The sequence below is a fragment of the Callorhinus ursinus genome, unplaced genomic scaffold, assembly GCF_003265705.2.
Source record: "Callorhinus ursinus isolate GAN/ISIS: 27379988/994484 unplaced genomic scaffold, GSC_fseal_2.0 scaffold9, whole genome shotgun sequence".
NCBI lineage: Eukaryota > Metazoa > Chordata > Mammalia > Carnivora > Otariidae > Callorhinus > Callorhinus ursinus.
The window spans coordinates 59461175-59476367 of record NW_027397071.1 but is presented as its reverse complement, the minus strand read 5'-3'; the positions used below and the strand labels follow the sequence as shown (position 1 = coordinate 59476367).

Here is a 15193-nt window from a genome sequence, read left to right as displayed (position 1 = left end):
GGAAACCCGTACTTACTATGTTATACTGAAGTTCTCTGTTTATGTGTTCATATTCTTCCTTAGTATGTAAGCTCCTCCAAGGTGTGTACCATGTCTTAATTCGTTGCTGTATCTGTAACACCTTGAAAATGCCTGGTTCCTGAAGATCCTAATGAATGTTAGTTAGTTGGACAGTACTAAATGGATATACTTTTTGAAAGAGAGTTTCTAAGGGGAAGTTCTCTTTCTGAGAAAACAGCCTTAAAATTTTTATTATCTTACCAAATGGGGTGAGAGTACATACTTTGATCAAAACATGTGAGTAGAAAAGTCAACTAATCATTATAAAGCAGATACTTGGAGTTCATCCTATTGTTTCATGGGAGAGGGGACTTCTAATATAGGTGGACAGTAAAAGCTTTTTAAGTATGACATTCGTGCAGTCAGGTCCTCCATTGGCTGTTGAATATCTGATTATATTGGCGGTGTAGAAAAGCACAGAACTTTCTAACCCTTTGGGAAGTAGTTTGTTTCTTTTTCCAAGTTAGGAGGTGGAGGTGTGGGCAGTGTTAGTTACAGTATTGAGGGAAGAGATTGGGAGTGTGAAGAACAGCTTTATTAATGTACTTATTCCAGTTCCTTCTAGGTTAGATATTTTGGAACTTGGGACAGGGTTTGACGTAGAGGGAGAAACTTACCAGATAATACTTTAAGCTCTATTGGTAAATGTCTAATGGTTGGGTTCCTGTGTTATGGTTCTTAATTTGAATAGCTGAGTTCCCGATACAACTTGAAGTTCCCGTAATAAGGTTTTATTATCAGTGTAGGAAATAAGTTAGAATTCCTATGGTGGATGTCAACAGGTTTTAATACAACTAAATCACCACTACCACCAGGCTGACAGCAGGCCAAGTCCCTTTGCTTATGCTGCCTACCTTCTGATATGCCCTTTTCTCATAGATTTTCATTCTACCTATTTCAAGAACTGATCTGACTTCATCTGTTTTGGCTGCAATATAACAGCAATACAGACAGAGTGGGTAGCTTAAAAAACAAATATTTATTTCTCACAGTTCTGGAGGCTGGGAAGTCTGAGGTCAAGGCACTGGCAGATTCAGTGTCTTGTGAGGTCTTGCTTTCTGGAGCATGGACAACTGTGTTCTTGCTGTGTCCTCATACGGCAGAAGGGGTGAGGTCTCTCTCTGGGGTCTCTTTTATAAGTGTATTAATACCATTTGTAAAGGCTCCATCATTATGACCTCCCAAAGCCCCCCACCTCAATCATTCAATCACATTGGGGATTAGATTTCAATACATGAATTTTAGGAGGACACAGACATTCAGTCTATAGCAGAGTCTAAGTTCTATATTTTTTTATTTCTATTTCTTCATATTGCTCTAAGTTATTCTGATTACCTTTTTTTTTTTTTTGACATTCTGGTGCCCTTGTAGTTAGGACCAAATAATTAAGCACTTAATTTTTCTAATAATTTTATGTGTGATAATTTCATAACCCACAGAAGAAATACATCTTATATTACAACCTCATACACACACACACACACACACAACTGAAACAAGTTTGCTAAAGCAACACTTATTTGGGGAAGCTCTAGGTCAAATGTTCTAGGTTCTGAAATAGATATATTGAGAGGAAAACAGAGTAGTGGAGGAGGACCTGTAGATTAAAAAAGAATTAAAAGAATCATAAAATTTTCATAAACGGGCAAGACTAAACTGTAGTGTCTACAGATACATACTTGGATGATAAAATTATGAAATATTACAAGAAGGTGATTACTGTAGGAGTGAGGATGGTAACTACTATGGGGGTGGCGTGGAGACTGAGATTGAGAAAGAGTGCTTAGAGGAGTTCCTGCTAGAAGGCAATGTTCGGTTTTTTGGTGGGGGTGGTGGTATCAGAGATAAGGAATGGCACACACTGGGTAAGGATTACCTTACATTGGGTAATTAGGAAAGTTTTAATCAGTAATATATTATTGGGAAAGGGAAAATGTCCCGAGTGAACTCAACTCAATTTTGATTTATACAGAGGTGACTGGGTGTTTTAAAGGGAAAATGAGGGAATAGGGAGTGAGTTGGGGCTCAGTAGTGTCAGGGAAGTGAAAACTTATAAAAAGTGGGAAGAGGGGCTTGGTCCATGTGAAAGCCATCTGGGTTTGCTAACTGGCATTTATCCAAACTTAGGCTCCTACTTTCCCACAGGGAGTTGGAGACAGGGACCTTATCTTCTGGTGCTTGTGGGAACAAATAATAACTTCTTTTTGGTAGCCTTAAGGCACTTTAAGTAGGGCTAGGGTCATCCTAGGGATGTGGACTTGAGCTATTAGAAACTGTGTTAGCGTTTAAGTCTTTATGGGCCAAGCCAGAGGCTTAGCTCTCAGAGAAGCCTGGCTAGAGTAGAAGGGGAGAAGGGAATCTTTGTCAGTGGTGGCAAGAGTGTTTGCCTTACAATAATTCATTAAGATAATATATATATTTACTTTTATTATTTAAATAAAAACTTTAAACAAAGCTAAAACTTTATTTTTATTTTTTAAAGTTTCATTTATTTATTTACTTATCTATTTATTTATTGGTGCAAAATGGTAGTTTTATTAAATCACCGGGACAAGAACTGTGGGCAGAAAGAGCTGATGCCTAATTTATTTATTTTTATTTATTTATTTATTTTTGGATTTTATTTACTCATTTGAGAGAGAGAGAGACAGACAGTGGATGAGCAGGGGGAGGGGCAGAGGGAGAGGGAGAGGGGAAGCTGAGCTGGGAGCCTGATGCGGGCTCAATCCTAGGACCCTAGGCAGAGCTTAATCCCAGGACCCTGAGATCATGACCTGAGCTGAAGTCAGATGCTTAACCAACTGACCCACCCAGGCGCCCTTAAAACTTTTATTATTATTATTATTTATCATTATTTTTTAAGATTTTATTTATTTATTTGACAGAGAGAGACACAACTAGAGAGGGAACACAAGCAGGGGGAGTGGGAGAGGGAGAAGCAGGCTTCCCGCCGAGCAGGGAACCCGATGCGGGGCTGGATCCCAGGCTGGATCCCTGGCTCGATCCCAGGACCCTGGGATCATGACTTGAGCCGAAGGCAGACGCGTAATGACTGAGCCACCCAGGCGCCCCTTTATTATTATTTTTTAAAAGCTTATTTATCTATTTATTTATTAAAGATTATTTATTAGAGAGAGAGAGAGAGAGAGAGACAGCAAGAGAGGGAACACAAGCAGGGGGAGTGGGAGAGGGAGAAGCAGGCTTCCCGCTGGTCAGGGAGCCCGATGTGGAGCTCCATCCCAGGACCCTGGGATCACGACCTGAGCTGAACGCAGATGCTTAACAACTGAGCCACGCAGGCGCCCTTATTTATTTATTTTTAAGTGATCTCTGCACCCAGCGTGGAGCTTGAACTCACAACCCTGAGATCAAGAGTTACATGCTCTATTGACTAAGCCAGCCAGGTACCCCCAAAAGGTTAAAACTTTTAAGAATGAGGCAGTTGATAACTCTAGGGGAAAAAAATGTACCTTAAAGGAAGTGTAATCATAGCACACAACTTGGCCCAGTGTTGAGACATATTTACTTAATAAGGTAAACACTGAGTACTGATTTAGTAAAAAATTACTTATTCAGTTGTATAAGTGGGATGGGGGAAGTGTAAATGTATATGTGAGGGGGCCTAAGAGACCTAATCCTTACTGGCCCGTATTAGAGATTGTGGTATAATTTCTTAAATTGTTTAAAGAAGTAATAGTATAAGAATATTTAGGGGTGCCTGGGTGGCTCAGTCGTTAACCATCTGCCTTCTCACTGCCTCCAGCCTATTTCTTCATTCATTCTCCACATTGCATCTGAAATGATCTAAAATGCAGGTCTTTTCAGGGCGCTTGGGTGGCTCAGTCGTTAAGCGTCTGCCTTCGGCTCAGGTCATGATCCCAGAGTCCTGGGATCGAGCCACATCAGGCTCCCTGCTCAGCGGGAAGCCTGCTTCTCCCTCTCCCACTCCACCTGCTTGTGTTCCCTCTCTCGCTGTCTCTCTCTCTGTTGAAAAATAAATAAAATCTTAAAAAAAATAAATAAAATGCAGGTCTTTTCATCCCAGTCTCTCTCTCTGTTTTTTAAAAGATTTTGTTTATTTATTTGAGAGAGAGGGGGAGAGAGAGAGTGTGCATGCGCGCACACACACAAGAGCACATGAGTGGTGGAGGAGGGGCAGAGGGAGAGGCAGACTCCCCACTGAGCAGGGAGCTTGATGCGGGACTCCATCCCAGCACCCCGGGATCATGACCTGAGTGGAAGGCAGATGCCTAACTGATTGAGCCACCCAGGCACCCCCCCCCGACTCTTTTTTAAAAAATAGGGCTTTATTTTTCAAAGTAGTTTTAGGTTTTAGGTTACAGCAAAATTGAGCAGAAAGTAGACTTCACATATGCTCCCTGCCCCCACACATGCCCAGCCTCATTCACTATCAGTAATCTGCACCAAAATGGGGCATTTGTTATAATCAATGAACCTACACTGACATATTATCACTCAAGATGGGTTCACTCGGTGTTGAATATTCTAGGTTTGGACAAATGTATAATGACATGTATCCATTATAGTATCATATGGAGTTGTTTCACTGCCCTAAAAATCCTCTGTGCTCTGCCTATTCATCCCTCCCTTTCCTCAACCCCTGACAACCACTGATCTTTTTACTGTTGCCATAGTTTTGCCTTTTTCAGAATGTCATATAGTTGGAATCATACAGTATGTAGGCTTTTCAGATTAGCCTCTTCACTTAGTAACATGAATTTAAAATTACTCCATGTCTTTTCATGGCTTGATAGCTCATATCTTTTTGGGGCTGAATAATATAATATCCTGTTGTTTGTATTACCACAGTTTATTCACCTACTGAAGACATTTTGGTTACTTACAAGTTTTGGCAATTATTTAAAATTCCTATAAATATCCCTGTGTGGGTTTTTGTGTGGACATAAGTTTTCAAATCATTTGCATAAATACCAAGGAGCACAATTGCTGGATCATATGTTAAGAGGATGTTTAGTTTTTTTTGTGTTTTTTTTTTAAGATTTTATTTATTTATTTGAGAGAGAGAGAGCGTGCACAAGTGGGGAGCAGGGAGCCTGACGTGAGACTTGATTTCAGAGCTTCGGGATCACAATCTGAGCTGAAGGCAGACGCTTAACAACTGAGCCACCCAGGCACCCGAGGATGTTTAGTTTTGTAAGAAAGTGCCCAACTGTCTTCCAGAGTGGCTGTACCATTTTGCATTGCCACCAGCAGTGAATGAGACTTCCTGTTGCTCCACATCCTTGTTAACATTTGGTATTGTCAGTATTTGGATTTTGACCCTTCTAATAGGTGTGTAGCAGTATCTCATTTTTTCCCCTATCTCTCTCTCTTTGTTTTTTTTTTTTTAAGATTATTTATTTATTTGAGACAGAGAGAGAGTGAGCGAGAGAGAGAGAGAGAGAGAGAGAGAGCAGGGAGGGGCAGAGGCAGAGGAAGAAGCAGGCTCTCCACTTCAGAGAGAGCAGGGAGCCTGAGCAGAGAGTCTGATGCAGGGCTCAATCCTGGGACTCTGGGATCATGACCCAAGCTGAAGGCAGACGCTTAACCAACTGAGCCACCCAGGCATCCCCAGTCTCTTTAGAAAAAAAAGAAAAATCCATTGTTTTTAGAATAAAGCCCAGACATCATAGGAAAGCATATAAGTTCCCTTTTGAGTTAGCTCTAGAACCAGACTGTCTGAAATTTCAGCTTCACTACTTAATTAGCTATGTGTCCTTGGGCAGATTACTTAATCTCTCTGTACCCTTTCTTGTTGTAAAGTGATGGTAATAATAGTACCTACCTTTTAGGATTATTGTGAGGATTAAGTAAGTTAAAACATGAGAAGTGCTTAGCATAATGCAGAACACAGTAAGTGCCCAATAAGCATTAGTAGTTATTATCATTTGGTCCTAAGTTACTTTTCTGTCCCTGTCACTTGCCGAATCTTATTTGTGCTTCAGCTTCTGCAACATAAAATTGTTTACAGTACCTAGATTGAGCCATATTCTCTTGCTTCTAGGTCTTTGTCCTAGAATTTTTTTTCTATCACTTGGCTAACTCCTACTCATTCTTAAAGACTTAATTTAAATGTCAGTTCCTCTGGGAAGCCTTTCTAGTCCTCATTTTGAGGCTAGGTAGTTTTCTTTCCCAAATTATTCTGTACTTAAGGACACGATAGTGCAATTGCCTGTTTTCCACTGGACTGGAAGCTCCCCAAGGGCAACGACTGTACATTATTTATTATCAGAGTCTAGGAGCATGTTAGGTGCTCAGTGTGTTTTTGTTTAAATTAATTGATAAATGAATTTTTGCAGTGCTCTGTTGTGAGAAAAATCTAACTATATTTGCTTCTATTTATTATCTCCTTCTGTATTTCTAGTTCCTGAAGCCTGGACTTGAGAATTCAAGAGACTACCCTGACTTGGCAAAAGAAGCAGGTAATATAGAAAATTTAGCTCTTTGAACATTGGACTTATTGTGTCATCGGCCTTGATTGTGGAACCTTGGAACTGTAAAAAGAAGCTGAGTCAAGGGAGAAGGACCTATACAGACAATTGCCTAGTGATTCATTAGGAAGGACAAAGGGAAAAGAGCTTGGGCATTCTTAGCTAGATAACCACGGCAAACAGTGGCCTGTGATTTTATGTACTGTCCCAACTATTTGCTGGGACATCAAAGGGCTCTGTGGGAGTCTCCCTTCCCCCCCCCCCCAATAATGATATTCTTTCCAATTTTGTCCTTTAGATGTGCAGTGGAGCCACAGAGATGAGTAAGGACCTTGAGGTTAAGGAGCTTTAAGACTTTGGGATTTAATATATTTATAGTTAGGTATACAGTTAGAACAGAATATGTTAAGTATCAAAAAGGAGGTGTGAAAAAAGTAGTAGCTTAGCAGAAGAAACGGTTACTTCTGAATGGAGAGATCTGAGATGAATTGATGAAGGATTTGTCATTTGAATTGAGCATAGACTATTTAGAGGCAGATCTACTCTGGGAAAACTCTAAACTTAATTTTGACCCACCTAAAGCAAATACTTAAAGCACTCTTTGATAAAAGCCTTTTGTTTTTATAGGCCAGAAGGCTTTAGCTGATGCACAGATCCCTTATTCAGTAGTGGAACAGGCATGTATTGGCTACGTTTATGGTATGTGGTAAACTATATATTTTAAAAATGTTTCACCTAATCTAGCAGCAACTTCATAAACAATGCAGAGGCATTTGTGAGTTTTAACCCTCCAAACTCAGAATTCAGAGTCTTATTTCCATCATTCCTAGATTTCCCTTATGTGTCAGCCTAGTTTAACATATGTTTTTTGCCATTGTTTATTGCCGAAACAGGAGATAAATTAAAAAACATTGTTTATCTTTAAAAAAGAAAAAATTACCCATAGTTCTACCATGTAAAGATAATTACTATTCAGAAGATAAATTTTTGTTGTTATCTTAAAATTTGTATTCGTTGACTTTTTGTATCCAATACATTTTTAAAAAGATTTTATTTATTTCTTTGACAGATAGAGAGCACACAAGCAGGGGGAGTAGGAGAGGGAGAAGCAGGCTCCCCACTGAGCAGAGAGCCCATTGCGGGGCTCAATCCCAGGACTCCAGGATCATGACCTGAGCCGAAGGTAGACGCTCAACCACTGAGCCACCCAGGCACCCCCAATGAAAATTTTTCATTAAACTTTTTCCTAACTAGGAAAAGAGTATATACTAATTGTAAAAAAAAAAAGAAAGAAATAAGGAAACACAAGAAAAACACAAGAAAAAAGTCACCTTAACCCTGTTGTCCAGTCCAGAAGTTATTACCATTAATTTTTTGATGTTATCCTTAGTGAATATGAATGCATGTGAGTTTGCATGCACAAAGAATTTTCTCTTAAAGAAAATAAGGTCCTGGGGTGCCTGGCTGGCTCAGTTGGAAGAGCATGTGACTCTTGATCGCTGGGTCATGAGTTTGACCCCCATGTTGGGTGTAGAGATTACTTAAATAAATAAAACTTAAAAAAAAGAAAAAAAGAATCCTAGTACTTTTTGGTAACCTACTTTTCTCTTTTAGTAGAGTCCATATTCCCCATTAAATCTTCTTTTAGGGGCTCCTGGGTGGGTCAGTCATTAAGCGTCTGCCTTCGGCTCAGGTCATGATCCCGAGGTCCTGGGATCGAGCCCCACAATGGGCTCTCTGCTCAGTGGGAAGCCTGCTTCTCCCTCTCCCACTCCCCCTGCTTGTGTTCCCTCTCTCTCTGTCTCTCTGTCAAAATAGATAAATAAAATCTTTAAATAAAAAAGATTAAAAAAAAGTCTTCTTTTATAGTACCATTAACATTTTTTCAATTAAGTTTTTTTTTTCTGGAATAGATAAAATATGTGCATGGTACAAAAATACCAGTGGTGGATGGTTATATGATAGAGAGTCCCACTCTTATTCCTGTCTCCCTGTCTCATGGTTCCCTTCCCTTAGAAAGCCAATTTCACTAATTTCTAGTGTATCTTTGCAGAGGTGATTTGTACATATCCAAGTATGTGTGAGTGTGTAAGTTCATTTTTCCCCTTTCTTTTGTTACACTCATGGTAGCATAATAAACTCACTGTTTTGTATCTTGATTTTTTTTTTTTTTTACTTAGTAGTTCTTGGCTACTGTTCCAAATTATATCGTTAAGAGCTTCCTTGGTCTTTTTTTTTAATGATAACATAAAATTCCATTGAATAGATATATCATATAATCCACTGCCTTTTAAATGACATTTAGAATGTCCCCGGTCTTTTTACAGCATTTTTCATGGCTGCATGCTTTTCTAGTCTTGGGGATGTTGTAATGATATCCTGTTCTTGGACATTTATTTATTTATTTATTTATTGGACATTTTAAAATTATTTCTAATTTCTAGTTATCGTAAAAGGCTATAGTAAGCATTACTGTAGATGAATCTTTGTGTTTATCTGTGTTTATTTATTTTTTTGAGATTTCAAGATATCAAGAGCATCCTCAAATTTACTAGGTTGAAGAGATGCACAATGTATTTATTGGAAAAGAAGGCCCTGAACCTTGCTGTTTTCCCTGAAGACTTCTGGAGAGTCTGTCCCTTCACATGTTCCCATCACATTGCTCCAGCATGTCCTGCCTTGATGATTGTGTTACTTGGGAAAGGGAGTCAAATGTATATTCAGCTTGGATCACTGTTTTTCTGGAACACCCTGCCATACAGGATCTTTTAAACTTTTTGAAGTTGTAGAACCTTTATATGAAGAGAAAATCACAGCCTTTTAATCAATTGATGTAGTTTTGAAGATTTATATCTGAAGTAGAAATGAAACATTGCTTCCTTTATCATGTGGTCCTAGACAGATTGAATTGTTTGCTATTACTTGGTCATTTCTCTACTCTCCTATGTGTGTGACATATAAAGAAAGTACACATATACTGTGTTTTGAGGATTTTTCATATTTGGAGTGTAAATAATGCTTAATGCAAAAACTGTTTCTGAATAAGATGTCAATAGTTTACTGTTGTTCCTGTGTTATATGCACAAAGGCACAACACTGGAAAAAAACCCCATAATGTGGTATCATGTTGCATTGCAGCTTCATAAATTCCCATGTTGCAGATATTATAGTTTTTGTTTCTTTTTCTATACAGGTGACTCTACCTCAGGGCAGAGGTCTATCTATCACAGTTTGGGACTGACTGGAATTCCTATAATAAATGTCAACAATAACTGTGCTACTGGTTCTACTGCTTTGTTTATGGCCCGGCAGCTGATTCAGGGTGGTAAGGATCGCTTCTTTGTCTAGTGTACTGAAATAGATATGGGGTTATTGCTCTCCTCTTTTATCAGTTCTCTACATGACCATCAGAGGGATTGCTTTATACCGTATTGAGGTCTAATTTATGTACCAAAAATTCATCTTTTGAAACTATACAATTCAGTCTTTTTTAGTAGAATTGCAGATTTTACGAACCATCATCACTATCTAGTTTTATTTTATTTTATTGTTATTTTTTAAAGATTTTATTATTTATTTGACAGAGAGAGAGAATGAGGGAGCACAAGCAGGTGGAGCGCAGAGGGAGAGGGAGAAGCAGGCTCCCTGCTAAGCAGGGAGCCCAATGAGGGGCTCGATCCCAGGACCCTGAGATCATGACCTGAGCCGAAGGCAGACGCTTAACCGACTGAGCCACTCAGGTGCCCCTCCACTATCTAGTTTTAGAACATTTTTATCACTGAATAAAGAAACCCTAAACCTATTAGCAGTCACTCCCCGTTTTCCCCTCTCCTAAGCCCCTGGTAACTACTAACCTACTTTCTGTCCCTGGATTTACCTATTCTAAACATTAAGTGAATGGAATCATGTAATATATGGCCTTTTGTGGCTTCTCTCACTTAGCATAATGTTTTCATTGTTCATGTTGTAGCATGTATCACTATTTCATTCTTTTTTATGACCAAATAATATTCAACTGTATGGATAGACCACATTCATGTTGTAGCATGTATCACTATTTCATTCTTTTTTATGACCAAATAATATTCAATTGTATGGATAGACCAATTGATGTTTAAACAATTATCAATTAATGGGCATTGGATTGTTTCTATTTTTGGCTATTATGAATATGCTACCATAAATATTTATGTACATTTTTTGTGGCCATATGTTTTCAGTTCTCCTGGGTATATAGCATATTCTGTATTTCCAAATATTCCAGGGTCTTTTATTAGGCCCTATATTCTGTTCTACTGCTTGATTATTGATTATTACTCTACTACTCAGTGTTTTAATTGTTGGAGCTTTATAATGTCTTTTTTAAAAATTTTATTATGTTTTATTAATCACCATACATTACATCATTAGTTTTTGATGTAGTGTTTCATGATTCATTGTTGGCGTATAACACCCTGTGCTCCACGCAGTGTGTGCCCTCTTTAATACCCATCACCAGGCTAACCCATCCTCCCACCCCCTCCCCTCTAGAGCCCTCAGTTTGTTTCTCAGAGTCCATAGTCTCTCATGGTTCATCTCCCCCTCCGATTTACCCCCCTTCATTTTTCCTTTCCTACTATCTTTTTTTTTTTAAACATATAATGTATTATTTGTTTCAGAAGTACAGGTCTGTGATTCAACAGACTTATACAATTCACAGTGCTCACCATAGTGCATACCCTCCTCAATGTCTATCACCCAGCCACCCCATCCCTTCCACCCCCCACCACTCCAGCAACCCTCAGTTTGTTTCCTGAGATTAAGAATTCCTCATATCAGTGAGATCATATGAGACATGTCTTTCTCTGATTGACTTATTTCACTTAGCATAATACCCTCTAGTTCCATCCATGTTGTTGCAAATGGCAAGATTTCGGGTTTTTTTTTTGTTGTTGGCTACATAATATTCCATTTTATATATATACCACATCTTCTTTATCCATTCATCTGTTGATGGACATCTTGGCTCTTTCCATAGTTTGGCTATTGTGGACATTGCTCCTATAAACGTTGGGGTGCACGTACCCCTTCGGATCACTACATTTGTATATTTGGGGTAAATACCCAGTAGTGCAATTGCTGGGTCGTACGGTTATTGTTTGATAATGCTGTTGTCTTCTGTCCCCCTCACCTTATTTTTCTTTCTCTTCCCCCTTCCCCTCCCCTCCCCTCTCCCTTCCCTTCTCCCCTTCCCCTCCCCTCCCTTGCCTCCCCTTCCCTTCCATCTTCTCCCCTCCCCTTCTCTTTCTTTCCCTTCAGTAGGCTCCATGCCCAGCATGGAGCCCAAGGTGGGGCTTGAACTCACAACCCTGAGATCAAGACCTGAGCTGAGATCAAGGTTCTTAACCAACTGAGCTACCCAGGCACCCCTTTTTTTCTTTTCTTTTTCTTTTTTTTTAAAGAAAAATTTTAGGGGCGCCTGGGTGGCTCAGATGGTTAAGCATCTGCCTTCAGCTCAGGTCATGATCCCAGGGTCCTGGGATCGAGTTCCGCATCGGGCTCCCTGCTCAGCGGGAGCCTGCTTCTCCCTCTGCTTCTCTCTCTCTCTCTCCCTCTGTCTCTCATGAATAAATAAATAAAATCTTTAAAAAAAAAAGAAAAATTTTAGTAATTCCTGTTTTGATGTTCAGTTGAACTTTAACATCATTTTTTTAGGCATCCCCTCCCTCCAGAAGTAATTCTGTTAAGATTTTGATTAGGATCCTTTAAAATTTTTTTAAAAATTTTATTTAGTGTTTTAAAATTCAAAATTAGCTGTTTATATTTCTTTTCACTGAACCATATCTCCATATTAATAAAAAGTTTTGTTAGCATATTGGGAATCAAAAGAAGAATTCAATACTTTACTAATTTTTCCTCTTATCTAGAATCATGTAGGGCACCTGGGGGGCTCAGTCAGTTAGGCATCTGCCTTCAGCTCAGGTCATGATCTCAGGGTTCTGGGATTGAGCCCCATACCAGGTTACCTGCTGGGTGGGAAGTCTGCTTCTCTTTCTCCTGCTGCCCTTTCCCACAGCTCATGCTCTCTGTCTCTCTGTCTCTTTTTCTCAAATAAATAAATAAAATCTTTAAGAGAAATAGAATCATGTAAGAACTTTCCCTAATTTTTCACTTATTAAACATTTTGTAGGATTATAGCATCTTTTTCCATTTTATATAAATTACTTAAAATATTTAATGGTATTTTGTTAGGTGTCTGAAAATTTAATTTTTCATAATAATTACATTTTCTTTCAAGGTATGGCAGATTGTGTCTTGGCTCTTGGGTTTGAGAAGATGGAGAAGGGATCCATTCAAACAAAAGTGAGTCTTATTTACTGTTATTCTGGAGTTGTTATAACACTGTGAGAAAACTTTTCCCGTTTGACTACTATGAATAGAACCTGTTAATAAGCAACATAAAGCATAACTTGGCATAGTTATTAAATGAGATGATAGAATTCACAATCTGAAAAGTGACATTGCATATGTATGCATAAATTCTGGTATGTCAGAACAGTAAAGAATCATAGAGATGATTTGGTTTAGCTTCTTTACATTGTCAATGATGAAACTGATGTTCAGAGAGGTCAAATAATTGAATTTGAGGTGACTTACCTATTTAATCTGAGAGTCATTAATTCAAAAATTAATTCCATTTAACAAATTGAAGAGAATTACTAAAGTATGGGACTTCTGATTCTGGTAGTGGGAAGCCAGGTTATTTGAACCAGTTCTCCTGATGACAACTAAAATATTTGAATAGAATCTAAACAAAAAATCCTAAAGGGATTGAAGTGTTAAAGAGAGAAGAGGAATTGCAGGTGAATGCCAGAGAATTAAGATCAGTATTTGAAGCTGCTTTTGCCTTGAATGCCTTTTCATCAGGAAGCTGTGAGATTCAATTTTGACGGCCCCCTAAAATGAAGAGGAAAGTAGTCAAAATTCAGGTCTTCCTATGATCAGAAGTGTAATAACCACTCCCCACAATAAAATACGGGCTCTGTGGGAATAAACCCTTTGGGTCAGGGTGAACCCAAAGAAAAACTGTCCCGTCGCCTATGTCCTCTTTTCTCCACTTTCATGAGATTACAAGGAGAATTGACTTGGCATTGAGCAGAACAAAGGAGAAAAGAGAAGGAAAGAAATCCCCCAGAAAAACCTTTCATTGATAATTAATAAACCATAAGCTATTCCTCATTGAGATTGCTACCAAAGTTCTTATTATAGGGCAGTCAAAGAAACCTCAAACCTTGAATCGAGTCTAAATTGGTTCCAGAAGGCACTTAACAGACACAAGTGTGAATTTGCTTTGGGAGCGTTTTCTTTTGGAGGCTTTGAGAACTCTTCAAGTAATTTTCTAAGACACACAGTCAAAGATAACCAGGCATTAAAGAAACAGGGCACCATAACTGAGCACCAGGAGAAAGAAGGCACAGTAAAAAGTGATCTCTGAAGACCTCAGAAACTGGATTTATTGAATACAGATTTAGATGCACTTACCAAGTTTGAAGAAATAAAAGACAAGCTTGGAACTATCCCACGGGCATAGGGACACTGTGAAAAGGGACATTATAGGCATGAAAAAAATAGAGTTTATAGAAAAGAAAAATAAAATAATTAAAATCAAGAAATCAGAAGATAGGTTTAATAGCAAATTACCCATAACTAAAAAGAAAATTAGTGAAACTAGACTAGATTAGAAATAATTATCTAGGGGCGCCTGGGTGGCTCAGTCGTTGGGCATTTGCCTTCGGCTCAGGTCATGATCCTGGGGTCCTGGGATCGAGCCCCGCATCGGGCTCCCTGCTCAGCGGGAAGCATGCTTCTCCCTCTCCCACTCCCCCTGCTTGTGTTCCTTCTCTCGCTGTGTCTCTCTCTGTCAAATAAATAAATAAAATCTTTAAAAAAAAAGAATTATCTAAAATACACTCTAAAAAGTATTCTTATCTTTTAGAAAAAAGATGAAAAATTGGCAGGAAGTTAAGATAAATGGAGGATAGTGTGATAAGATATAATTATGTTTAATTGAATTAATGGAGAAGAAGTGGTGAGAGAGAAAATAAGGCATGGACATTTTGTTTGTCTTCTCTAAAAACCGGCCTTGAGTTTCACTGATCTTTTCTGTTTGCTTTTTACTCTCTCATTTATTTCCAACCTGATCTTTGTTATTTTCTTCTCTCTACTAACTTTGGGCCTAGTTTGTGTGTCTTTTTCTTGTTCCTTAAGGTGTAAAGTTAAATGTTTTGTTTGTTTTTGTGTGGTTTTTATTGAGATCTTGTTTCTCAGTGTAGGAGTTTATCATTATGAACTTCCCCCTTAGAACTGCTTTTGCTGCATCCTGTAAATTTTGGTATGTTGTATTTCCATTTTTATTCATCTTAAGATTTTTTTGATTTTTTATTTCTTTGACCCAGTGGTTGTTCAGTAGCGTGTTGTTTAATTTCCACATATTTGTGAATTTTCTAGCTTTCTTCTTGTAATCGATTTCTAGTTTTATACTGTGGTTGGAAAAGATGCTTGATGATTTCAGTCTTCTTAAATTTATTAAGACTTGTTTTGTGACCTACCACATCATTTATTCTGGAGAATGTTCCATGTGTACCACAGAAGAATGTATATTCTATTACTTTTGGATGGAATGTTCTGTATATATCTGTTAA

The 15193-nt window shown here is 38.4% G+C and overlaps 1 protein-coding gene across 2 annotated transcripts in view; it reads left to right on the top strand.

Annotated features, from left to right (window-relative positions):
• SCP2 (sterol carrier protein 2) overlaps positions 1-15193 on the top strand; it is a 105978-nt gene that overhangs the window by 1479 nt on the left and 89306 nt on the right. For both annotated transcript variants that reach the window (XM_025871636.2, XM_073896749.1), the window contains exons 2-5: positions 6446-6503; positions 7140-7211; positions 9706-9837; positions 12790-12854. In XM_025871636.2, coding sequence (XP_025727421.1) covers positions 6446-6503; positions 7140-7211; positions 9706-9837; positions 12790-12854 — 327 coding nt within the window. The remainder of the gene's footprint in view (positions 1-6445; positions 6504-7139; positions 7212-9705; positions 9838-12789; positions 12855-15193) is intronic.